The sequence below is a fragment of the Odontomachus brunneus genome, unplaced genomic scaffold, assembly GCF_010583005.1.
Source record: "Odontomachus brunneus isolate Ranch 3 - 2012 unplaced genomic scaffold, Obru_v1 Obru_scaffold_066, whole genome shotgun sequence".
Taxonomy (NCBI): Eukaryota; Metazoa; Arthropoda; class Insecta; order Hymenoptera; family Formicidae; genus Odontomachus; species Odontomachus brunneus.
In genome coordinates this window covers 629,888-656,481 of record NW_022639516.1, presented here as the reverse complement: position 1 = coordinate 656,481, position 26,594 = coordinate 629,888, and the positions used below count along the sequence as shown (strand labels likewise).

At 45.3% G+C, this 26,594-nt stretch overlaps 2 protein-coding genes across 26 annotated transcripts in view; one reads left to right on the top strand and one right to left on the bottom strand.

Moving 5' to 3' along the window:
• LOC116846577 overlaps positions 1–26,594 on the bottom strand; it is a 248,303-nt gene that overhangs the window by 46,809 nt on the left and 174,900 nt on the right. For 21 of the 24 annotated variants that reach the window (XM_032820608.1, XM_032820604.1, XM_032820584.1 and 18 more), the window contains 2 exons: positions 5,829–5,988; positions 3,065–3,202 (listed from right to left, as the gene is read on the bottom strand). In XM_032820608.1, the coding sequence (XP_032676499.1) occupies positions 3,065–3,202; positions 5,829–5,988 (298 nt within the window). The remainder of the gene's footprint in view (positions 1–3,064; positions 3,203–5,828; positions 5,989–26,594) is intronic. The other 3 variants (XM_032820589.1, XM_032820605.1, XM_032820597.1) reach the window with 2 other exon arrangements.
• LOC116846579 lies at positions 6,059–14,485 on the top strand. Of its 2 annotated transcripts, XR_004378521.1 has the most exons (5): positions 6,059–9,654; positions 10,475–10,580; positions 12,344–12,552; positions 12,961–13,953; positions 14,236–14,485. XR_004378521.1 is itself a non-coding variant. In XM_032820613.1 (4 exons), the coding sequence occupies exons 1-4, from the start codon at positions 9,481–9,483 to the stop codon at positions 13,636–13,638; spliced, it is 1,167 nt and encodes a 388-aa protein (XP_032676504.1). In that variant the 5' UTR covers positions 6,059–9,480; the 3' UTR covers positions 13,639–14,477. The 2 variants fall into 2 exon arrangements, 1 of the variants encoding a protein (XP_032676504.1); XM_032820613.1 differs by having other exon boundaries at positions 12,961–14,477.

Sequence of the window (26,594 nt, the reverse complement as noted above, 5' to 3'; positions counted from 1 at the left end):
ATATATATATATATATATATATATATATATATATATATATATCGTATCGTTATACATATATATATTTTTTTTACATTAGATCGATCGGAAAACAATGACCGATCGTGCAAGGAATCTACAATGACGATAGTAAAATTTCTACGGAATTTCAACAGCGAAGTCTCAGTTACGAGATAATATATACAGCACTGAGATCAGTAAGAAACGAATGTTCATATTAGAATAGCACATTCACGTGCCATTAAAACGAAAGAATGGTTGATGACAATAACAGACGACTGATATCGGTGATTATTTTCCCAACAATCTGAGATAACAAAGAATTTACTGCATACTGTATTCGCACGTTTGACTTGTCCTTTTATGAGAGATTATCTTTTTTCTATCTATGCGTGTGGCCCGATACTTCGGTCGAGCATGAGTTCTGTGGTGCAAACCACATGTCGCGAACGTGCAATTGAAATTACGATGGGGAGACCGTATCGCAGGATGTCCCGATAACGAATGTGAACGAATATAATTTATCAGTCATCGTAATGAAGGATGAGAAAAGAGATTCTTCACGATCGTGCTTCTTATACGGAAGGGCATACAATCTACGGCGCTCGAGTGACAGAGGGGAGCGGATGAAAAATGGGATGAAAGATGTTGCTTTCCGTACATTATGATATCACACAGCGTCGTACAAAGGAAACGACATACGCAAGAAATCTTCGGGAGTTCCGTTACGGGCTTATAGTTGTAGTGTTGGGAATATATCGAGCTGCCATTACGCTGTAATGACTTTGCAGTTACGGTATAGACGTGATAGTAATTAATAACGCAAGAGTTAGATCGTATGAGTCGGATTAGCATCATCAAATCACTCTCTTTGATAGAAAAGATAGAACGCACTCCAAGATAGAAATTTTCAAAGGCCGCGCTGACACGGAGACACGAGAAATTCGGAATGGAAAAGTTGCCAATGTCGGGTGTATCGAGTGCAACGAGAAGGTAAAGATCCGGTGGCACGGTTTTGAATATTTCAAGCGAGCGTAAACGATATAAAATATAACAATTCGAGGATTAATAATAATTCAATATTGAATTACTGCAACCGCAGAACGTGCGGCAGAAAATAAATTATGGAAACAAATGGTTTTTTTTAACACAATACGTGCAACAATACCCACTGCATAATAAGTGCGTGCTGTCGCGTAGTTAGTTCGCAGTTAACAAGAGACGCAGAACGAATAAAACGTAATGAAAACTTGATTGCGACCGGATTTTTATATTTGTCAGGTGAATTTTCATAACAATATCCTTGCGCGTAACACGCCGACGGCATTCAAAGCCCGTCGGCGCGAATTCGAAACGTTTCAATTCCATCCATCCATTCCCATTTATTCCCAACACTATCTCCACGGTCTCGAGGTCGTTTAATTAAAACTTGGCTCGACCCGGCTGGACTAATCGCAACTGCCAGTTTCATGGATTTCCTGCGGTTACCGCGTTCCAAACAACCGGCCGCCTTCGTGCTTAAGCTTCTCCTTATTAGCAACACTCTCTCGATGCTCTTGCGTCAATATTGCGTCATACGTGGACCAAGAAATCCAGCGTATCCGCGCGGTTTTGTCCATTACCCGCGTATTATTATGTAATACGCCGCCGCCCGCGTTCAATGTATTTAGTCACCTCCTCCATGAGCAATTTTGGACGGACATAGATTGATTAATCTGTCAAAACGATCCGTGTTGTAGCGAGAAAGATTTATCTGCCGATCGGTCGAAGCCTCCCGCGACAAAAGCATCGACAAATCGGCTGTAGCTTCATATTGTTCGAAAAAAGGATTTGGAAGAGTTCGGGATTGTATTGCGCGTTATAGTCGGATTGTGTCTCGCTCCGCACACGCAACTGGTGTGTCGCGCCGTTATGCTGTTACAAAATTTACAAGCCATACAGTCTACGGCGTATCGTTTCGGGGCAAATTGCATCACGATAAAAGTCCTTAACTGAAAATTGTATAAAACTTGCCCGGGATTGCGCACGTCACGAGCGATTTGATCGTGCTCGCGATTCGCGTATACACGCTGTTTCTGATCGTCGTCAGTTTATAACATTTTCGTCCGGATCGATACTTCCTCCCTATAAATTGTTTACGCTGCTTTGCAGGATCTGCATCATCCGCGCGACCAAACGAAATTTAGCCCGGCGGCTCACAAGTCACCCTTTTATTTCTCTGCCTTCGTCAAACATGCCTGCCGCGTTAATTAATCGCAAGCCGGCGATTGTTATTTGCAGCCAGCGTGTCGTTAGTTATTTTAGCGCCCGACGAGATACTGACTCCGTGATTATACATCGCGAATCGTTCGATCGGCATAGAGAAGAATCGTCCTCAAATCAGCACCACGATTGGCGGACGCGGTGTTCGCGGCGAATTTTCGCTCGGTACTCTCTCAAAGCGAATCAGTAAGAATGTTTTTGGGTAGTACAACGAGCGTTTCACCGACACTCAGTGAAGATTTATTGATTTTTTAGCGGAAACGCTACTAATTTACTACTCATCTTGCGTTTCACCAATTTGGATCAGCGGAAGTCAAATGCCGCTGCAAAATCCGTATGCGCTGCACGAAATTCAACTTTCTGCATGTCTGACGATCGAATTATCGGCTTGCCTGCAGTGATACTGTCTGTGTATGCGAGCTGCATTTATAACAGGAACGGCCGCCACTGTCGACTGAATCTTTCAGTTCGGGATTTTGACTGACTGCAATGCTGTACTTGTAACTGAAGCACCAGTTATGAATACAGCGTGTTTCAGTGAAGAAGATACTGATTGCACCTTAGAGAGTACACTTTCGCATCTCGACGAACACACGAGTGGTGTCACACGTGCGTGCTCCTTTGTTATTATATTTAGTAGCAAATTACATGTATTTAGTAGGAAAAATAACACGTGTAGAGTTTAGTAGAATCATCTCGCGCTCTCGCAACAAAACGTGAGCGAGCGGCGATCGCCGCGCAGCTCGTCGCGCGGAAGGGCGTCGAGCTCAGTGTCTGACGAATGTTTAAGGATACTACTGACCTGGTATACTATAGAGGGAGACCGAGCTGTCTCTAGAGAAGCGCGCCGAGCCCCCGAGACTCCCAAGGGGACTCTTACCACACTGGTAGCTGCGAAGCGGCTTGGCCGGCGGCACCCCGCCACCACCTATCCAACCATCCAAAAAACCAAACAAAAAACCAATGTACCCAGGTGCTCCGATGCACGTCTCTTTCTTCGCCACCTCGCTAAGCCGTTCGACGTTCAGTGCACATGCAGAAGTGAACAAGACGGAGTCTTCCGGTCTGCGCGCGGGCGCGCGTGTTGCGATCTTCCACATTCTCCTTTTGCTCTTGCCACGGATCTCGCTCGTAAATTTCGCTCGCGAATGTTCGATACCGCCGTCACGGGGACACACGACTCGAACTGACCGCGATAACCTCCTCGTGCTGACTCAAACGCGGAGATCGCGGGTCTGGGCTAAGAGAAAATCCGTCTCGAATTTCCCGGCGTCGCTCTCGCGACGTTCGCGTTCCTTTTCTCCCGGCACGACGTGGCAGTGATCACGTCGGCGATCGCGACTGCCGTTGAAATTTAGACGCAATAGCTTGTCGACTTTTACATATGTGCACTTCTCGCGGTCGCGTCGCGGTAGTAGTAATTGAAGCGTCAAGAGAAATGTCTTCTTCAACCAACAAGCCAATGAGCGTCGGTCGTTCCCTTCGACAGCTTACAGTACGTCCGTGCTTTATGTTCCGATCTACCTCGTCATAGTAGTTAATCAGGACCGACTGCATGATCGACCGTTCGCGTGTCGCGACGTCTCTTCGTTTTTGGCGACTCAGTGTCTCGTGCAAAACGTTTCTCTCGACAACGAGAAGAACGCTCGCGGCTTCCAGTCTAGAATGAGGCCATCCTTTCCCTTTTGGACTGGATGGCCGGCTTGTTAAGCGTTTTTGAGCAGTCTCGAGTGTAGCGCTTGGCCAACAACCACGGTCGTAACGATCTGCGTGAACGATCAGGAATCGAAACGACCTTGCAACCGTCGATCGGAAACATGAAGAATGGAGAGCGATTGCGTGTGTGCGTCTGTGTGCGGATGTATATGCGCAGCTCAAGCTCACAAAGCACGAGGGATGTGTGCGCGTTGAGAAAAATTGGTCGAGTCGTGGGGATGATCCGCGGGGAAAAGACGCGTGAAATTGGCGCAACGACAACCGCGCGCGCGCGGCGTCGTCTCGACGGCGATTCGTCCTTTACGCTCAACGGGGGTTATCAAGCCGACCGGCAGTCGATTCGACCAATTTTCGCAAACGCCGTGAAGGGGGATGGCTCTGGTTTCTTTGTACGTCGCAGCGCTGGGGCTCGTTCACGGATGTTGAAGCGTTCGCGACGTTAGTTGCGGTTAAGGCGACCAGAATCTCACGTTGCCAATACGCTCGATCGGGTATGCGTTAGTGCACACGCATGAGCGATCTCGTGAAATGAATTTCTCTCTCGGGCGAGAGATGAAAAGCGGCCAATTTTGCGCCGAACGTCCAAAGTTCGATCGATCGTACGATTGATCTCACCAGGCCTCCCGGCGATTCTTTTGAGAGGATTGAACTGTCGATATTGAGAGGCCTCGTGGATTCGTCGGAATCAATGCGAATTTCGCATACCTGTTCTGTAATGTCGAAGGCGAGAGACAGGGCGCGGGGATATGTGCTTGCGCCTCGCGTTGATCTTTCTGACGCGGCGCACGGGGCTCAAAGGGGATTCCCCAAATTCCGGAGATCTATCGTAATGTTTTAGAGGGAATTTCACATTTCTGGTCACCTTAGCGGTAAGGCATCTTGAGGGGATGCGGAGTTACGCGGAACGTGCACAATGTGTATTTGCGTGAATCCCAAGGTGAAGGGTACTCTTCACTGATGCTACACTACGTGGAATATCGATGCAGGTATGAGGGGAATGCACAGGCGCGAAGCGGTACGTTCAGTCACTGTTGTTCGCGGTTGTGTCATAGAGCGGTCCAAAGACATTATTCTGAAATCTCTCCTTGAGAAAGCGCACGCAACGGATTCGTCGTGTTGGAAGGAGAAATTGCTTTACATAAAAAACCTCTCATTCGTCCTTCTTTAAATTTGACACATACATATCTCTCTATCTCTCCTTCGCGTGATTTTGCGCTGTATTTCACATTCCCAGTAACCTTAAGAGAGCTTAATTAGTAATAATAGTAATTGCCGGAGGTAAAGCTCGTCGATTAAAATCAACGTGGGAAAATAAGGAGCCTGCAAGTCACAGGTGCGGGTCCGTAATCCAGTTTATTTCCAAACGGCTTAGTGGATTTAGAACCTTCCCGCTCTTGCCAAATTATAGTAATTAATTATATTTCACTGCTTGCTCTCTATTGAATGAAAACGCCATCTTTGCACGAACACGGTCGCAAAAGAGAGAGATAGAGAGAAGATAGTCACTTGGGAAAAAAAAACAAATTTTCTCGCTCGTTCGTTACTTGCTATAACCGTGCAATGAGACAACCGCTTTCTCCTCTTTGCTGACCGGTGAATTTGACGTATCGATACGTAACGCCACGGCCGGAGAAGTCAAATGAATAGAGAGAAGTTTTCAGTCGCGAGGACCGATTTGTAGAACATCATTGGACCGCTCGTTTGACGGATCGCGCCGACGGAGTCTCGGACGAGCCGAGTCTCGTCGATCGCGTGCCGATTTGCACTCGTGTGCACTCTCGCACGCGACGACACGCACCACGTCGTCGGACGGCGGGGAAGAGGCAGGAGGAACGCGGGCATTCGTATACCTGGTGTGGTAAGAGTCTTGGGCTGCGTCGGCGTCGCGTTCGGCCCGCCGACGACGCTCGACGCCGCCGGACTGTACGCCCTGAGGAGCGGTCCGCCGCGTGGCAAGGTGCTGCTTCCGCCCACGTAATATCCGCTGCCCGACGTCGAGTTCTTGGCCGTCTGCAAGCAGAAGAGAGGTAGGCGATACTTAGATTATGTCGATAATCCGTCGTCTTTAATTCCGACGACGTGCAATCGAACGATCGTCATCCTCGTCGGTGTGAAAAGTGACAAATGGTTCTCTCTCATTCCGCCGCGATCGTTCAATCGAGCGTCAGTCAACACGTCAAGTTCCACTTTGGGTTACACGAAAAGAATATTATATTTTTCTCATATAAATCCTTTTCAATTTCATGTTTTCAATAGTTTTAGGACACTATCAATAAGATCTTGGACTAAGGAACAAATTTTAGCAAATTTTTAACAACACATTTCGGTTTTTAAAATATAAGTAGTGCATATGAGATGAAAGGGTAATCGATTACGAAGCATGGTTACAGAATGTCTTAATCTGTTCTTCGGTTACAAGGATCTAAGTTTCGCTATAAAACTAGCTGGAATTACCCGGCATTGCTCGACAATTGCATTATTACAAAATGTCAAGGGAGTGAAATCAGGGGAAGGTGGTAGGGGCTCCGGTTTTATGCGGTCTATACTTTCCTAAAGAGTAACTATGTAAAATTTGTTCCAGATCAGTCAACGGATTTAGAAGAGTATTAGGTAACACAGCGGACAAACACTTTATCATATATATATATATATATATATATATATAAGTTCTCTCCATGTAGATAGATCATGGCAACACGTAATAATTCGGGTCTATTATCGTCCGAAAACTCGCCGACTTGGACGTTCGTGAACGTCGACACACGAGTGTCTCCAGGCTACCGCTTTCGCAACAGGTTTTAGCGCACAGTATCGTTAACGTTAGCTTTCCAGTGCGAACCATCGAATATCGTTGTTTTTACGGTCACTTTGGCGCACGCTCATGTACGTTATTACGTATCGACTTCCCAACAGGAACTTTCTTTCAGCTGATCAGTGGCGAACTCAGCTCGTCGCAGTAATCGTTATATCAGTATAGCAGTCCTCTGCCATATAGAGTAACAATAAATCTAGGAAATATGTCAATTGCACTTTTTATCACGTAGCGCGAGATTGAAGTTCCTCGAGTTTGTGTCGATAAGGTGCACAAGGTGATGTACGTATATCCTCCGAGAAAGTGTGTGCTCTGGAATATTTGTGCGCGCAATAAAGTGCGCTTCTAATTCCGCTCGTGGCCGCCACATGGAATGTCTAAGTTATTCGCCGTATCATCCCGTTTATTTTGCGCCGTGTGTGTCTCGGCAACTTTCCACGGGAAAGATTAGCTCTCCCATATCGATCACGCACGTCACACGCGTCTGACACATGCAGAATGTACGCTGGCGAAGTCATGTGCAAATCGCGCAGCTATTAATTCGATCAAGTTGTTCCTCACATTACAAGGTATTACGACGAAGTTGACGTGACAGCGGTAGCCAGTCATTCCGTAATAGTTGAAGCGTATTCTTGAGGAATTTCATAGAACAAGACCCGGAAACCTACTTACTAGACGATCTATAATTCGCGACGAGATTCCACTTGCGAGAGAACATTCCAAGAGAATTACGCTTACTGTACATCCGTGAATGTTCTCTGCATCATTAAAATGCAGATACAAGAAGATGTCGAATTACAAATGGAATTCTGTCCCGATCTTTGAATTGTAAATCGTCCATAGGCAAGCTTGATACGGTATTTTGGTTGGTTTGCCTTCCCTTAAATTAACGACCACTTCTTATTTGCATTTCTCCCTCCCATTTCACTCGCGTGAAAAGTTGACAAGCGCATTTACGTGCGAACGGTTCGTGAGTCGGTTTTCGTGCCTGTCCACATCTCGGACAGGATAACCGCTTGCACTCGTTTCCGGCATATCGCTCTCGTTTCCCCGTGGCTCGTGAGCGACCTTCCATGATCTCGATTCCACGTCGTCTCGTTGGAATCGTGGCAAAATTACGCGCGTGCCCGGTAACTGAAATGGGCCGTCTCAACCTGCGACCACACGAAAGGACCTCCCTCTTACCGATTCTACTCCGTACTCGCGCGCTCGCACTCGACCGATTCGCATCGATTTCCCTTTAGTCGTTGTTTACCGTCGCCGTGGGTTCGGCTGGTCGTTTCACTCGTCGGCCGAATCGAGGGAGAGAACGAGATCGTGCCGGAGTGCACGGGGAGAAGAACAATCGAGCGAGGAAGAAAAGGAACACGAGGCAAAGGAAGTTCCACACCACGATTTTTCAAAACTCAATCGCGGCGATCTATATTGGAACCTACGAAGAGAAATAGACCGCCGCTAGGAACAGGATTATTCTGCTCTCCTGCGATCGGTGTGTACTCTTCTTTAGTGGCAAACAAGTTGAAGCTCCGAAAGTGGAAGAGGAGAGAAAAAATAATTGCTTTCTCAGGCGTCAATCATACATAAAAGAGACAGAGAGACGACAAATATATTCCTCTTTCTGCTTTTTATTCTTGCACGTCTACGTGCAAAGAAACGTGAAAAGAGGTCCACGAGCCCGAAGGGCCGTCGCCTTGCCACTTGACGTGCTTTTAATTATAGAGATCATCAAGAAAGCGTCGTCGGGGCTTTTGATTGTACGAGCAAAGAGGACAGGTCGGAAGGAAGGTTATCGCTGCGTTTTGTGCTCCTAGACGTGAAAGCTGTCACACGTCAAGCAAAGAAGACCGGCAGCGAAGTATCTTTACATTCTTCAGCAATCGTGCCAAGTATACCGAGCTGGTGTACACCGAGAAAAGGTCAGCTTTTTACTCGCGCGCCGGGCCAAGCAACGACAAGTAGCAAAAGGCGTCTCTTTATCTCTTACACACACACACACACATACAGCTTTTTGGTGATCGAGGAAAAAAGTTCAGTCGCGTGTCGAGAGACGAAAGAATGAGATCCATTTTTCGAAAATAGCCGGTAACATCGACAAGAGATCCACGCGACGTTGTCTCGATCGTGGAAGCTGTTAGTCAGCAAGGGAAGAGATAAGTTACGAAGAAACTGTGAGGAACAAGGTACAGCCATTGTCGATAACGAAAAAAAAGAAAGCACAAGGAGGATCGCCGACGGACGCGCGGGAGGAGATGCCAGGCAGTTTTCTGCACTTTGACGGGGCAGGAAGAGAAAACTCGCAGCGTCGCGCGTATAACGGATGAAAAAGGTACGAGCGGACGAAGTTGGTAGGAAAAGTTGAGCGGATAACGTTGGAAGACGATCCCCTTTTCTCTTTCTCCCTCGAGAAAGAGAGAGCGCGCACGCGATCAGGTAGACGTGGGATAAGATTAAACAGAGGGAAAGCTGCACACCGAGAGGGTCGGAAGATAAAGAAGGGATAAAAATAGAAGGATCCTGTGTCGCGAATGAGAATAGGAGGGAGAATAAAAAGGCAGGGAAAAGGTGAAGAAAGAGAAGTACGGGAGGAAAAAGAAACAAGGAAAGACGCGTGAAATCGAACGGAGTGGTGCGGCCACGAGAACAGTCAAAGAGACAGCAGCGGATGTAACGGGGGCGATGATCAGATAACAATGAAGAAATTCGCGGCGGATTTCGAAATTAGCATATTGTTCCTTTTGTTCTCGATCTTTCTGGGCTGGCGCACCGCGGCGATTTCGGGTCTGTCGACCGCACTCGCCGAGGGTTACGCGGGTGGCACGTCGTCGATGCACAAGGTCCAGTTAACGCAAAAAGGCTACATTCAGGTGAGAGCCGTAGGGAATAATGTTCTTTTTTTCATTGCCGCGTCGTTGCGCGCTTTCGCTAGAAATTCGCACGTTGTCTCGTAGAGTCCCCCTTCCCCGAGATATGTGCGCCCGGCCGAATTGGCCGCGCGGATTACGCAGTGAATCGCAATCCGCACTTACAAATATTAAGAGTGAAAAGCTAGCAAAACCACGAGAAGTAAGACCACGCGATGATAAATTGACATGTTGTCCGATGTGAAGGGTAAATATGTCTCAGCGAAGCGTGGAAATCCGTGCGATTATTATCGATTACGTGAGCGGTAGACGTGAGTCGGATATTTCTGTGGCACGCAAAAAAAAAAGAAAGAGAGAGAATTGGTTTCACACTGATTGCTTAATTTTCATCGTTCGCGCGCTCTAAGAAACGTCAGGCGTAATCGTTTTCACAACGTAAGCGTGTGGACTGTTCCAGATCGCGCGCGAGCTCTCTTTTGTTTGCATTAATCAATTCCAAATAAAATTTCTTTCTGCAAAAAATTCTTCCTTTTAACCTTAAAAAAATTCTAATAGTTTAATTTAAACGCGAGTTCGTGACTTGTGAATTACAACTTCGTGAAAGCGAGACTCGCATTAAAAATACCACGAAATTGTCGAAATTGAGATAAATGTGAGATCGTGAAACTTGCATGAGGAAAAATTAAACTTTAAATTGATCAAAAACTCCATGTAGATAAAAGCGAGCGGTAATCGTCTGAGACGGCTTGTACACAAGGTCACTTCAATTAGATGCGTGCAGCAGCACGCGACGCTCTTCGCTAATTATCGCTACTTTTTACAGTTTCTCAGATGGGAATTGCCGGTGCCAGCGATCCACGAGTTCACATTCTGCCTGTGGATGAAGTCGAATGATCTCAAGCATCCCCACTCAGTCTTTTCGTACTCGAGTGAGTATTCCTGTGATGAGATCGCAATTTAATTAACAGAAGCTTGGTATTGGTTGCGTATATAATGTCGAGTATTTCCTTTCCCTCTTTTACATTCATGATACATCACTCACAGCACAACAATTTTAAGTGTGCATTGAATACCATTTTTATGTCGAACTAAATTAAACTACCTGGCATTGCTCGAGTTATGACAAATTGTGAGAAAAGTGAAATTCAAAGAGAAGAAGGTGAGACATCCAGATTTTACAGTAGCCAATATTTTCCAAAGGATTCCAGAGAGTAACCATGAAATGTTACTCTAGCAAAATTTCGTTTAATTGATCAAAGGGTTTAGGAGTTAATAGAGAAGATACAGACAGACATCCTTTTTATATGTATAGTTATAATCCTTTAGCTACATTTGCTAAAGGATTCCCCGTGATTCAGATGAAAATAGTAACCGTTCACGTTTCACTCACGTCGTGGCAATCGTAATGTATCCGTGGAAGGAGAGACAAGGTGGCGACCGCACTCGTGACGTTTTAACGCTATTCTACTTCTATCGAGAAGTGTTTTAACCGCTCGAGAACAGTAACGAGGATCTGCTTCCTTACATGACGCCGCTATTATCCACTCAGGCATTCACCGAGTAGTTACACAAGAGTAGTTACAAGAGTCGTTACCGCGGAAAGTCGGCGGGAAAAGTATCTTCGCTTATGGAAAACGCCCGGTCTCTTCATTCCCATATAGCGCACGCTGCATACACTAGCGCGTTGCACTTTACAAGCATGTTAATGAATACTTCGCCGCGCCGTATTATTCTTCTTTATGTACGAGAATCAGCGCTACCGGTCTCGCTGACGAAACGCTAACAGCGCCGAATTACAAAATATTACGAGTATTATATTAGTATTATACTACGATCCGATAGCCGGATAGTAGATAGAATCTGAACGTTTACGACGCGGACCGACCAACAGCGGTCTCATCCTTCACAGAAAGTGTTGCTTTATTATGTACTCCCCATTGAAACCTTAATCCACTTGTGCGATAATGCGCGTTGTAAGAAACTAAGCGAGCTCCGAATGTGACGTAAGAAGCCGAAGAAAAGAAAACTTCTACTTCTCCATTTGATCTGCTGTGAGCAATGTGTCCTGGTAATTACAAGAAACTTTACACCCAATGAAATTTTATAACTTGTGTATAACGTTTGAGCGGCAAAATTAATTATCCGGATGAGAGCGGAATGAAAAGCACGCGTGGAGCCTTTGAGTAAAAAACAATATTTTTTCTTTGCGCGCACTGAGAAAAGAATGTTCGACACCTGTAACTATAATCACATAGAGAAGTAGTTACTATAAATTGTAGTGAAGACAAAGCCTTTTTTAAGTTAAATTTTATTATAATGGTAGCGATAATAACCTTGTGCGGGTGTTAATACTACTGTTTTCGTCTTGAAATAACAACAAAAATATGGTTGGAGTCAAAGAGAACTATAATTTTAGTTAAATCAACCGTTTGTTTCTCTTAGCGCGCATAACATATATATTGCAGTGTGAATGTTTATGTTACTATAATATATATATATATATATATATATATATATATATATATATATATATATATAAATATTGATGATTTATGTGGAGAAAGACGCGCCGAACCGGTTGTATAAATTCTGGTTTCATGCGTTTTGCGCTATGTCTTTATCGAATGAAAAAGAGAGGGAGAGAGGAAGAGAGAGAAACGATACAAGCATAATTTCTCTTTCGCTGTCAAAGGGAACGAGCGGGAACGTTTGATTCGATCTTGGATATCGTCGCGCGGAAGGAGCGTTCACCTGGAAATCGACGGCGTGGAGGTATTCGGATGGCCGATCGACATACGAGAACACCGTTGGTACCACATATGTCAAAGCTGGGAAAATCGGGTCGGTCGTTACGCCCTATGGCTCGACGGGCATTTGGAGTTGCAAGGTCACTCCGAGCAGGTATGTTACGAGTTACGTCAGTTACGTTAATTCGCTATCCTGAAGCCTCTTGCCGTCATGATTTCGTCATTTTTTCCTCGCTAATGAGACTGCCGTTCTTTCACACAAGGCGGACTCACATGTACACGCAGGAACGCTAGATCCGCGCACACGAAGGAAAGTAAAAGTATCAAACTCAAGAGCCGACCATTAAATCCTTCTCAGCAGATGATTTTCGCGATCGAGTGTGAAGTTTGCTTTCCATATTTAAAGTTCGGACTCGACAAAGTTTCGAACATCCCGAATTCACGAGATGTTACGAGACGATTTTCTTCGGATTTGTCTGTGATCTGCCCGCGAATTGAGAGACGTATGCTATGCGTCACGTGAGATTACTGGCGAATCTCTATCTGACGAAATATCTTGCAGATGATCGATCACGTGGTCCCAGGAGGCGGCGATATTGTCCTGGGTCAAGAATACACGGACTTCGATAAAGGGCTCGAGGAGGGCGTGGAGGGTGCGGTTTTGGGCTTCAATCTTCTGCTGGCCTCGGCGTTTGATTTTCTCGATAGCGGCTATCAAAGGCTCTCATCCTCGCCGGCCATCGCGGTGGCTACCAATCTGGCCGAGGACAATCCCTATACCGCGAGAATTCGAACGAAAATAGCGACGGCCGATGCGAATCGCGGATCTGCATTCGACAGACTCGTATCCAGTCGATTTGCGCTCGGTCCTAATTGGTCTCGTAGAATCTTTCGGAGCGACGGCGCGAGAGCGACGCCGGAGGAGAGTTCCGCAATCTCGTCGTCGCACCTGTCGAACGCTACCGACGACACGTGGAGAGAAAGAGCGTCGCCAGTGCGCAGAAACGCGATCTCTCTCGGCGCCGATCATGGGATCGGAGAAATCAATGCGCTCGAGATATCGCCAGGCGCTCCCTTGGGTCTGCAATTGGTGAAATTGTCCTACGTGCATTGCCAGTTGGGCAGAGGCAGCCCTCCGATAGGCGGCTCGTTGATGCTGATTTCCTGGAGCAGGACGCCCGTGAAGGTATTCGGCGGTGCTACCATCAAGAACGTTGGCAACGAGTGCGGTCGTTTCTGAGGAACCCCCTTCGGTCTTTCCTCCGCGTCGGGACGCCGGAGGAAAGTGCAGAATCGAAGTCTGCGTCCCCCCACTCGGATCCTCTCTTCGGGCTTTTTACTTCACAGGGCGTCGACCCTACTCTCGACGCTGTCTTCTTTCAAGAGATTCTTTGATAACATTTTTAGATAGGCGTTTAGATGCCACTCTCGTGGGTATCTCACGCGAAACTGTATTCTTTTGCATTACCAGACCAGTGCCATGCTGTCGAGCTTAAGGCTTCTATATCCTCGCCGCGGTCATCTTGATTAATGATGGTTAGAAGAGCGAGAAAACGTATGCCCAAAAAATTCTTGCGTAACACGCGGCAAGTTCCACATTTGTAAGGTATTCCGAAATTTTCATTTTACTTTAGCAATCAATAAATCAACGTGACAAAATCATGAGAAGAGACAGGCTAAAAAGAAAGGCTACGTTAACTTTACGGTTAACGTTAACTTTACGGTTACTTATTGATTCTGACTTCGTCAGAACGAAGGAGGAAAATTTCCAGAATATTTGACAAATGTGCTCAATCGATCCTAAGAGTTACTTTGTGAACACGTCCTTTTATTTCAGTGTATTTCGCAAGAATTTTGGGTGTCTTCGAATCGGGAGCCTTAAGACGGCCACCGATGATGGATGAAGGACGTAGGGAACTCGATAATTTCGATCGAAAACGAAATCGAAAACAATGAATAATGGCTTTTCACCGAATTGGTGACACGCAGAGGCGAAGCATAACAGTTAGCATATGCCATAATATAGCGGTAATGTACCTGTTGACATGTAATGTCGCGCTTGATTAAACTAGAAATTAAACTAGAAACTATTCGTTCCGGATAACTGCCTATTCCCCGTCGATATCATGTTGTAATGTTTTATTTCGGCGCTAATATTACTCCGGAGTTTCTAGTTATCGTACACACTGAACGCATTTACTGCCATTGACAGTTGGATTGAAAAAAATCCTCAGTCGTACCGCGTCTCTTTAAATAATTTTTACGTAGCACATTTCTTATACTGAGGAAAAAATGTTTGGTATTTGTGACTAAAATCACACAGAGAAACAATGACTAAAAACTGGAGTCAAGAAGACCATTGTTTTTCTGCTATAATGCTAATGATAATATCCTCATATATACGTTAATATTATCATTTGCGTGTTAAAACAGAAAATATGGTTACGACCAAAAATAACTATAATTCTCGCTATACCGACCACTTTTTTCCCCTCAGTGTAATTATATACAAAGGAAATGCTACACGAGAGAGTTTAATTGACATGTCGCGTATACGTGACGCCGCTCTGCCGTGAAAATCGAGCGCGCACGCGTATGTGCCTCCGGCCGTGTTAACTCAGAAACGCGAGATCGATTTGTTCATAAACGCGTTCATGAACACTTCCCTTAAATTTTCTATCATTCTTTCGATAAATTTTGAGGTGAGCTGAAGCGCGCGAGTCCACTTTGAAAAGAAATTAAATATTGCCGGAAATAACGCAAAAAGGGCATAATTCCCAGCAAAATGAAATGGATAATGCCTTCGAGGGTGAAGTTAAATTCTCCAGTGTAATATCCCATTTTTATGTAATCGCGCGATTTCAGAGTTCCACAACGAGCTACGGCCGCAAGTCCCCTAGCGCGTTTCAACCGGGGGTGTTTCCATCTACAGTCAACGATCTCGTTTCACGTATCGACCCGCGCCGCGCGTTAATTAGTTTCGCGGCATTCCCTCGAACGCAGTCGCAGGGGTGCGGGCGTGGTAGGGGGAGGGGAATGTCCTCGCGTCAAAAAGCGCGGCTCCTGTCTGACGAAGTTGTCGAATACCAAGAGCGTAGCTACCGTGCAGCAAGAATAAGGGAGCGACGCAACGACCCACGAATATACACGCAGCTCATGTTATTTCTCCTCAAGCAGGAGAAGAAACCAGTCAGACAGAATAATAAGGACAGCTCGAAGGATGTCCTGATGGTTTCAGAGCGACAACAACGGCTGCGAGAATCCACCGATATTTCTCAAGTAGAACAATACCATGTCGGTCAGTCCCGGCAAGAAATAAACGACGCAACGAGAGTTACGTCTTCCGGTGTTTCCCGGACTTCTTTCACGTTATTCGGGCTTCTTCCTCGATGAAAATCCGTACGGATGATCCGAATGCTCCAGCTACGCCACTGTCGAACGTCCGCCGGTTCAGCAGTATCCCTTTGTGTAAGTGGCGGAGTTTCGACGCTGACATCCCGCCGGTGCGGATATTCCGCTGACGTTGATAACGCTGGCGGAGCGAACGCGGTAACGTCTGAGGATCCGCCGGAGGTGCTTTTCCTCCTGGCAAGCCGCGCCGGATGTTGGAACTCGCGTTATGTCCCGTGATCCGGATCACCGTCGGCGAATAAAACACGCGCTACTGAGTGGCTATATAATTCGTCTCGTTCTCTTGCCAGCGAGCTAACCAATCTGTTCATGTGCCCAATTAGATTACCTGTTGTCTCCGCCTGTATCGCGACGGAAAGTCGGAGGTTGTGTTGAGAGGATTGTCGGAGCGCTCTCAAAAGTCGCAGAGAGCATAGGTGGAAACGAGCAGCGTATTACACACAGAATAGTGGCTAGTGGATACAGAAACCTGTCTCACGTGAGATAATATATCAGATTGTAATCTAGAGCTGGGTCTGAGTTTTCTTTAGTTGAATCATATGATATGCGTGACGTTATGTTTGTAATCGAGGCGTAGCTGAAAAGTTCACATCTAACTCTGAAGTTCGTATCAATAGTCGTTATACGAAATTTGCTTTAGGTAAAACATTCAGATTTTAATTTAAAGTTAGAACTGAGTTTCTCAGCTGAATCGCGATTACAAGCGTAATGTCACATGTATTATGCAATTCAAATAAAAAACTTTTATGTAACTCTAAATTCAGATCTGAGTATTTCACGTAGGACAAATTTCAAGTAATAACTATTAACACAGGCTTTAGAAGCGTCAGTGATGTTTTGTTTGTCTTCGTGTTAATATGTGTTAATATTATACACACATTATATTCATGTTAATATGCGTACACTTACTGTAACGCCTATTCCGTAACTACTTATCGACAATTGTCGGATCGGTATACGTCGTTGCGCAGCTTTTCTATAGTATAAAAAAGCAACGATATCTACCGTTCCAACAATTGTCGGTAAGTGTGGTTACGGAATAAAGCCCCTGAGGTTCCCTTTATAAGACAATTTGCAAAAATTCCACGACTAGCGCACAAAAAGAAAAGGATAGCGCACTACAAATTCGTAAATTACTATGCATAGTTAAAGTGTTTCTTTTTATCTACATCTTGGGAAATTCATATACGCAATTTTCTTTGATATATGGTGCTTTCCCGAAGTTTCTATACATATTTTTGAAGACTGGACGTTATTCCTACAACTGATCTGTAATGTGCGAGCGCATCAGTAGTGCGCATTTGTAGTGCGCTATCCTTTTCTTTTTGTGCGCTAGTCGTAGAATTTTTACAAATTGTCTTATAGAGGGAACCTCAGGGGCTTTATTCCGTAACCACACTTACCGACAATTGTCGGAACGGTAGATATCGTTGCGCAGCTTTTTTATACCATAGAAAAGCTGCGCAACGACGTCTACCGATCCGACAATTGTCGATAAGTGGTTACGGAATAGGACCCCAGGTTAATAGCTGCTGTCGAAAGTTTCCTTCGTTTTTGCTTTGTTTTATCATATTAGCGGAAACTACGCATATGTAGAAATTTTTCTGCATACTTTTCCGATACTTTTAAACGTTTTAGTTCAGATATAAAGGTACAGCAATGTTCGTTAACATTTTTCTGAGCGACGTAAACTTGCGTTCAGTGTATACAAACTACAGGTCTTTCGTATCAGGCAAATACTCACTTTAACTGACGTCTGACATGTTGATTTACACTCGAAATATCGGCTTTGAAATTTCTTATCGTTTTTATCATATATTGAGCAATGCTTCGTTTCATTCTTACACGTGTTATTATTATGTAAGACCATTTGCAATTCTGTGGAGCCAATAAGACGTCAACTTTGCAGAAAAAAATCAGTATTCTATCGATAAAGATTTCGACTCCGGTATCCCGTTAACGATCGAAAGTAGAAGTTGGACGCATTGCCTTGTTAACTAATTCAGAACAAGCCGCACGCAGCTTGAGTCGCCGGAATTCTATGTGCTCTTTGGATCATGCAATTCAGGGGGAAATAAGTCACTGTTGGATGCGCGTACGTACTCAATTAACGATTACTAATTAGTCTAATTAGACTGCTAATCACTATTGCATCAAGTCGTTGGCGTAAATTACAGAGCGCACGTGATGATGCCAAACAGTTTAGTAACAAGGTTACATAAATTGAGTTACATCGACCACGCCTCTCTCTCGCTATGCGCTTTCTTGTTGCTTTATTTGGCGAGGTTCTGCGGATAGCTGCTCATTTGCGCGCAGCCTCTTTTCGCGGAGTCGCACCCGCGACCATTTGAAGAGCGCATTACGTTTTACGACATGTACACGTCGGAATCGGAGGCAAGGACGGCAGGAAGGGGGGAAAAAAGGCTCCGAGGGAGAGCAACATTGTTCTCCGGATTCTTTCGCAACGGCGAGTGCTCGCGAGCGCCGTTCCGAGCGGTATCTGCGAATTTTATCACCGCGGATGTCCGCGCGAGGCGAATCTCGGTGGCGGCCGACTGTAAAAATCGTTCGTATCGCCGGCTGAATGGCGAGGAAAAAGCTATCGCGTGCGCGGTCACGTTGATTTTCAGCAGTTTTGCAATTGTCGCGTGTTATCCCGCGCACGAGCCGTCGCGTGCGCGACGCCGGCGTGAGTGCGCGCATTTGTGTTGCATTGCGCTCGATTATGTGTGCACTGGCTGTGTTCTTTCCCAGAAAACAATCTCGTCGATACACGATTAATCAGCGATTCGCACGATGAAGCAATTACGACGCCGATTGTCGACAAATGCGTTAACTCTAATCAACTCGCGATACTAATTACAGCTGTGATCACATCGATAAGTCGTGTTGTCGAGAGTAACAATGGTCGCAGATGTAATCGCTGACGTGTGAAGGTGTCAGCGTTTTGTCTATTGTTGCGTTATGTACAATACGAGATATTTTCCAGTTTCATCTCGACGACATACACTTCTTCTTTGAAAGAAATAGAGAGAGGGAGGGAGAGACAAAAGGGATATGTGTTTACGAAATTAGCTTGCTTCCGAAAGACAATGCGCGCGGGAACTGTGTCTTGTTTGCGACGATCGTTAAATATGTATTAATACAGTAATTATTAAGCGAGCTAAGCTGCCAAGAGCCTCTATGAATAATGTGGCGCATTTATTACGAACGTGCTTTAGCAGTCCATTAAACAAGAGGATTTGACCGTTGTTCAAACAATTAACGAATTCTGTTATTAATTCAGCCGCAGTTCGCGCGCACGAAGGATCTTATAAGCCGGCGTGAACAAGCCTGTTATAACTACTCGACCGAGCAAAACACGCGCACTTTAAGTCGTCATTAGCGCTTCCGTACCATCGTGGATCATCGTGGCGGGGCGCGACTTGAAACGAGCGAAACTTGAAATTAACGACAAACAAAATCACAATTAAAACGACGCGCGCGACCTTTTCCTGCTCCAGTTCGCCGCGAGTTCGTTCGCCAGCATTTCGTTCTGTATCGTAACATTATGTGCTGCATTTTAATTGCACATGCTTGCGTGACCGCTCGATGGATACGGGAGAAATTTAGGTTTCTCTAGTCTTGTGGCACTCACACGTGGCAGGGGGCGAATCGGGTTTCGCTCTCGAACGATACGTACTCATGCAAAAATGTATTTCTTCCTGTAAGACAACGTTTACACAACGTTGCAATCGTCGTGTCCGTCTGAAGTAACTGTCGCGGCATCACACGTACGCCACGTAATGACACGCGCGTGTATTAGTTGTGTAACACGTGGACGCGCGCGACGGTACATCCGCTCATCCGTATCCGCTAAATCGTACGAACAGGTCCGACCACTTTCGCATTTATGATTGATACGGCCGAGACGAGACCTCGAGATCGATGGCCTCCTGTGAGATGGATCGTTTTTAATAACATTCTGTAAAAAGACGATACAGTTCAGGAGTGGCGTTGTTTGTTACGGAATTTTGTCAGCGCACAGTAGAAGTGGAGAAAAAAGTAATATGAAAATTAATCTATTATATAATTAATTAAATTAATTGTAGTAGATTAAAAAATTAATCTATTATATAAAATTAAATTTATTGAATCTATGAAAACGCGCGTGAGAGAGAGAGAGAGGGGGAGGGATAATTTTTCAACAATTATTCCGCGACATCGTTGCATTTTTAAATACGTGCTTTTTGCAACGTAACATTTGTTCTTGTTTTTATTCTTGGAACATTTGTTTCTATTCTATTTTTCTTGTTTTCGTGAAATACACTGATAAAGTGCGCGGGAAGGAGCACAAAAGGAATATGTGCGCGTATGAATTATTCATGAGAATATACATCATGAGAATTAATATCAGTGTCCGGGGAATTAAACGTTAGAGGCGGCTCATGCACGTCGTGTTTCCGCAAGTTCTTGCGCTACACTTTCGCAATTTGCATGATGTGTGTCAGCGGCACGGCGCCGCGAGACGGTATTATATATTCGCCGGACCTTCCCAAAACTGCACGTTTTGCACTTTCACTTTCGCCGAAAATCACTCGTATCGGGCTGAAATCGTGTAACGGACCTTCGTATGCGGACCTCTGTTTCTTTTTTTTTTCTTCTCTCGCGTTCACGTAATTCCCGCGGGATTACGTGGTCCATTACCGTTATGTGTGCTCGCGCACGGTGCGCCGCGATTCGTTAGATAATAAATCTTTCCGCCGTGTGTTACAGTGTGTTATCGAGTGATGTAACTGTCCTAGCTGTGGCCGGCTACTTCTGGTCCCGCGTCGGGATTGACAGATCGCGTATCGATCACATATCAAACTCTCTGTCCTCTGGAAATCAAGAGCGACGGGGGAGTGAGAAAAAGAGAAACACACATACGCGCGGAGAGATATATAGAATATATTAATAATTCAACGTGTATATTTTGCAAGAAACTCGCATATTATAGATCACGAGCGGAGATCGGAAATTTTTACAGCCGAGGGGAGATGATAAAAGGAGAATGTCGACGGCCTGACGTAATTTGCGTTTGTGGGACAAGCATTGAGAAAAAACAAGTGGTTGAGTTAATAAGATCTTGTTTAGATGATTAAATGAATTATAGGACGGTATTCATAATCGGATCTTACATTTAAGATCGTCTTAAGTTTATCTTCAAGCACTGTACGGATCGTTTCATTGGCTACGAAGTAATCTGAAGATAAAGACGAAGACGATCTTAAATATAAGAGCCGACTGTGAATATTGTCCATGCAGTTGCTGTGATGAGAATTATCAGTCGAGTCAACGATTGCGATTTATTCTGTGACCGTACCAACGCAACTTGTTGTTACGCGTAATTTGTATCATTAGATACGATATTTCTTTGAAGACCGGTGACTGCCGATTTTGTCGATCCAACTGCTCTCTTTTGTTTTTTTCAATATGATAAGTTGTGAACACGAGTCTTACGAGTGGCTTCGCGAGTCACCTTTCGCGACGTTGCGCAAATCTTGGAAACGGCGCACAAGCTCGTTTGCAAACGAGGCAATGAAAAGCCGGCCGTGACTAATTTTCCGCGCGGAATGCACGCGTCGTTGACTTTCGTTCGTCGCGGACGCGCGCGCACGCGCCAATGATCTTCTGCGAAGAAACCGATCGCGTTTTTGCCGGTCAAGACTAACAGGTGCTGTACGAGGTGCCGATTGCACCTCGTTCCCGTCGCGTTACACACGAGAGAAGTTTCTCCGCGCGTACGATTAAATGATTGGAATATGTCAGGCTGCGCAATGACACCGGGAGAAATTGTGCAATCAGCGCGTGCACACAATATCGCGGACGAAACAAACGGTGCTAATAAAAGCCATTTACCTGAATCCCGCGGGGATTAATATACACGTGTAACGACCCCCGGGTAATTTGTACTCCTTAATCGTTCATAAACGCGCGCTCATCTGAAATTCTCCCCCGATTTCATCGTTTTTTCACACATTCAACAACGAGACGCGAGGCGATTCCTCGAATTCGCAAAAATCCTCGCGTATCGCGCATTGAAATCATTTGCATATTACCATATCGCTGTTTTCATTTATATATCGCCGCGCAAAAGCACCGTTTAATGTAGGATCGGCGCGATGCTGTAAAACAATATATCGCGCGGGCGCACCCGGCCGAATGAATGCAATTCCGTTCGCCGTGGGAATGGAGCATAGGAATGAAATATAACTTGTAAAAGCATTATAATGATGTTACAGTTTACTCCAGCGATAATTAACAGCGTTTCGTGCGCGTGAAATTATAGGAGACGTGTAATGAGAGCGTGCGCGCGCGATGCCATTTGAAACACAGCCTACTCGTGTTCCACGGACGCGGAAAAGTGGAGAAAAGAAGAGCGAATTTTAACGTAGGCCGTTATAATTGCTATAGGTCGGAACGCAACGTGCCTGTATTTATGGCGTTTAATAAGACTGTCCTACATTCAGCGGCCGCTCTAACTGGATTCTTCCACAGCGGGTGATTGTAAACTTTTGCGGCTGGACTGGCTGACGCACTTGTCTATCTCGATGTTATCCATTATTAATGTAACTCCTAATGACGTCGCTCATTTACGAGCTCGCTAAAACACAATCCCGCGATTATGTGTGCGCGCGCGCGGTTTATGCACCTGTCGTGCTGGAAGAAGCGAGCGCGCGATTGAACCGCGACGACTCGCGATTCGCACCTATCCGTCGACGATATCCGGGCAATAACGAGCGAGCGATACCCACTGCCGAGGCTGTGAGGAACACCGGCGCTTCGTCCGAACAACATTAATTGTGTTGCGGGACTAATTGTACGTCGAACGTGAGCGACGTTTATAGCCGCGGGGTTGCAACTTGCACATCTGCGAGCTCTGATTAACCAGAAATCTTGTTTGGCGAATCTTGTTAACTTGAACACAGGATTCTGGTATCTTCAATAGGAATTCGCGCGACACGTTCGTATTTCACCCAGACATTCGGTTAATCCAGTCAAATCTTTTTTAATCGATTTATAAGTATTTACGCGAGTCTGTCTCCCTCTTTGATTATTAAAAATAGACGGATACACACGATACCTGTGACACCTGTGATACGCACAGACGCCTCGCAATTTCCTATAGTACCCATCGAGCCGGCAAACGATACTCAACGATTATCGTCTTTCTCTCCCTTCCTCTCTCTCTCTCTCTCTCTTTCTCTCTCTCTCTCTCTCTTTCTCGTGTACACGGACGTGTATCTGTAGCCTTGCAATTACATCGTGCAGATCGACTTTCGTTTTCCAGAGTATGGTCGTCCTTTCGCCGTACGATGTCGACTTCTTCCGGTGTTCGATAAAGAGAGAGACGTTTTGGGTGAACAGGTGAGAGCGCGAGTAGAAGAGGCGCGGCGCGGAGTAGCGAGACGGAGCGGAAATCTTTATTTCTTTCGGAGTAACCGAACGACGTTTCCCGTCGGCTTTTCCCGCGAGTCTCTCTCGCCCGTATTCACATATAGACGGTCTGGACGAGCATGCAGGCGGACAGAAAGATTGATAGATACGGGTACATTTGTTCCGTCGATAGGTACTTTCTTCCGGTTAGGTAGAGGATTTCCGGCGCCGCGTGCAGGCTTAAGATTGCTCGGGTGCGGATAAGCACTCGTTAGCCGACGCGTTAAACTCTTATCACGCTCATTGTACATTTTCCGTTCGTGTTAGTCACGCTGGATATCATGGAACGTCATTTTTTCCAACGTGGTGAGAGGTGTTCGCGCATAAAATTGGTCTCTTCGGCGCGAGAGGAAGCGAATCGACTGGTGCGCGGTGCAGTAAAAAATGCGAGCACCTTTGTGCTCGGGATTGAACGACATGCAAATACGGCACGCGTGCAAGTACGAATAGAACAATTCCACGCGAGTGAGCCGTAAAACCGACGTAATCGACAAAGCATAAGACGGTAAAGATGAAGATAATATCGTTCCAGTGATACTTTAATATCTTTAACGGCCACGGCCGTTCCAATATCGCGGAAATTTTCTCCGCGGTAAAAGGCGCACGCTTTCTGAAAGCACTTTTCGTCTTTGCAACTTTCTTCCGTTTATCCAAACGGAAACGCATACGTGCATACATACGTACACATACGTCCAATGCACGTGTAAAATCTGCAGATGAACTTTCTTCCTCGATGGTAATGAGAGCATAGCTTATTAAGTTGCAAATGAATAAAACGAAAACAATATTTTTCTGTTCTAAAAATATTAATTTCAAGAGATATTCTCTGCTCTCCCCGGAAGTAATAAGAAGCATAAAGTGGGTTGGGAGGAAAGAGGATGCGGAACAAAAAGACCGCAAAAGCAAAGGAAAAGTAAAGCCTCTTGGGAGCAACGTGAACTGGAACAAATCAAAAGTAAAAATAGCCCATCAACGTGAGAGAGTGTGCAAAAGAAGATATCGGTGAAAGATGATACATCAAGCGCGAGAGCGATATTAATTCACATGCAGTGACTGTTACAAATGATCGCGGACACACTCGTTGAAGGCGATGATAAGGAGATGAAATTAATCGCGAAGACAGGGATTAAGGATTAGGGTTAATTTCACGAAGACGAGTGGCCGAAGACGTTTGTCTTCGTTCTGCAAGCACAGGGGAGGAGGGTAAGGTTGCGCCAATTAGATCCGCAACTTCCGCTAAGTGCAAGGTTGTAATTTCGTTAGCGAGCAGGAAGCGGATAATGATAATCCTATTATCAACCATCAAGTCTCCGAGCAGACGATGCGTGTCGACGCTCGTTAGAGAAATCGGCAGCTCGTAATGAGGGAGAGATACGTAATTAGAAGCTCGATCGAAGATCGCGCAAAGGCGCGTGTATATGCCAGCAAGTTGTTCGACCTCGCACGTCGGTAAACGTGTTATGTGCATGTTCACCGCGCATGAATATCAAGTGCAAGGATACACTCCCATACCTCGCCTTCAACCCCGCCATAATCGCCGCGCTATATAAATACGATGTTTACATAGAATTAAATATAAGCTTCCCGCCTCTCGCGAAGTCAAATCCATTAGGCGCAGTTAGTGAGATTTGACGCCATATATTTCCAGACACGGAAAAAAGTGTCTGGTTGGATTAACCAAATATCCGGGGAGAGGAAGTGGGTGAGATGTAAAGAAACCTAGAATTCTACCGAAATTACCAGAATACAAGTTAACAGGATTTATGGTTAACCAAACAAGACTTCTGTTTAACCAGAAACCTTGTTGATCAGAACAGGATTCTGGTAACTTCAATCGGAGTTTCGGTTCGTTTAAATCTCACCGGATATTTGATTAGTTCGACCAAATTTTTGTTCTCTGTGTAGTATTTTCTGAATTACTTCTTCACCCCTCGACTTCCGATGTTAAACACTTCGCTTAGTTAGACTTCAAGGTGAGATTGTGTCGAGAGCAAAATTACCTCTACGAAGTCCACGAGAATTTGATGGGCGAATTTCTGGGAGCGATTCGACGAAGCGAGCTTCGTTACGGGAGAATATGTCATTGGCGAGATGTTGGTGTAATATCTTGCGACTAGGCAAGGACAGAAACCAGTTCAGGCTATCCGTGTCGGGTAATCATAGCAGGTAGCCGATGATAGGATCGCAAACCATCACAGGCTTCTCGCGTCGGACAGCTTTTGCCGCTCCGTTGCGGATTGCGTAATGAGGTTCAGGTTTGTACGTGTCCGCGATTTATATCCCGCAAATCAATAAGACGATTAATCGGAGAATCTCCTCCATTTACCTACTTTCTCGCTTGCGGCTCTACTTTTTAGCCCACGAGAAGCACGAGCAGGTAGTCTAAATAATCGCATGACGGTGTTTCGCGCCATCCGGCGGAAAGTAATACGCAACACACCTGACGAGGTGAGCTAATGCCGCATCTTGCTTTTTGAAATGGATCGCGCGATAACGATTACGAATTATGAATTAATCATCAAACGGGCCTCACGCGAGTTTCAGCACATGATACTTCGTGCAGAAAGTGTGTCGAGGAAATTTAGGTGTATTTCAAATGCAAACATGATTAGGATGTACACACACACATACATCTATCTGCCAATGTGTTGTACAATAATAACGGCTATTTGTATTTTCTAGCAATTTGAAGCAATATTATAGCATCTAAATTACACTTTACCATAAAGTACGTTTTACTCACTGTGAATTTATTATCTTTTCGTCCCTGATGTATTTTAATATTGATCAGCGTCTGATTGATGCGACAAATCTATTAGTGACGTCGCGTTGTTCACAAGGAACGTTATATAAAACGCGACCGTGGAGAATCGACCACGCTGCGATAAACAAGTGCTTGCCGATAGTAACGAGAAGAAATGAAGTAAGTGGGGGAACATTGAGTGAAAGCATGAAACGACAGTCCAGAGCTGAATTAGCCGGTCACAGTTCAAGTTGAGATCAATTCGGTCCGCCGATCTAGCTCTAGGTCCATCTAGCACGCTACGTAGCCGACTCCATCATTCGTGGGAAAGGCCGTTGGCCGAGCCAACGTTTGCTCCAATTTCAGTTTTCTTCTCATTAGCATGTCGGGTGACGTAAGTGGACGTAATGTTCGCCGGTGACTCATCCCATCTGTAACGTGTTGCAAGCAGATTTTCGCGGAGACGCTATCGTGTCTCGAAAGAAAAAAGCAAGAACGAAAAAACAAAGTAACTTGCCTTCACACACACACACGTATGTATATATATATATATATATATATATATATATATATATATATATATA

Coding starts and splice junctions, on each gene's coding strand:
- LOC116846579 (XM_032820613.1), top strand. CDS start 9,481: ATGAAGAAATTCGCGGCGGATTTCGAAATTAGCATATTGTTCCTTTTG. Junction 9,655..10,474: donor CGCAAAAAGGCTACATTCAG/GTGAGAGCCGTA, acceptor TACTTTTTACAG/TTTCTCAGATGGGAATTGCC. Junction 10,581..12,343: donor CTCAGTCTTTTCGTACTCGA/GTGAGTATTCCT, acceptor TCGCTGTCAAAG/GGAACGAGCGGGAACGTTTG.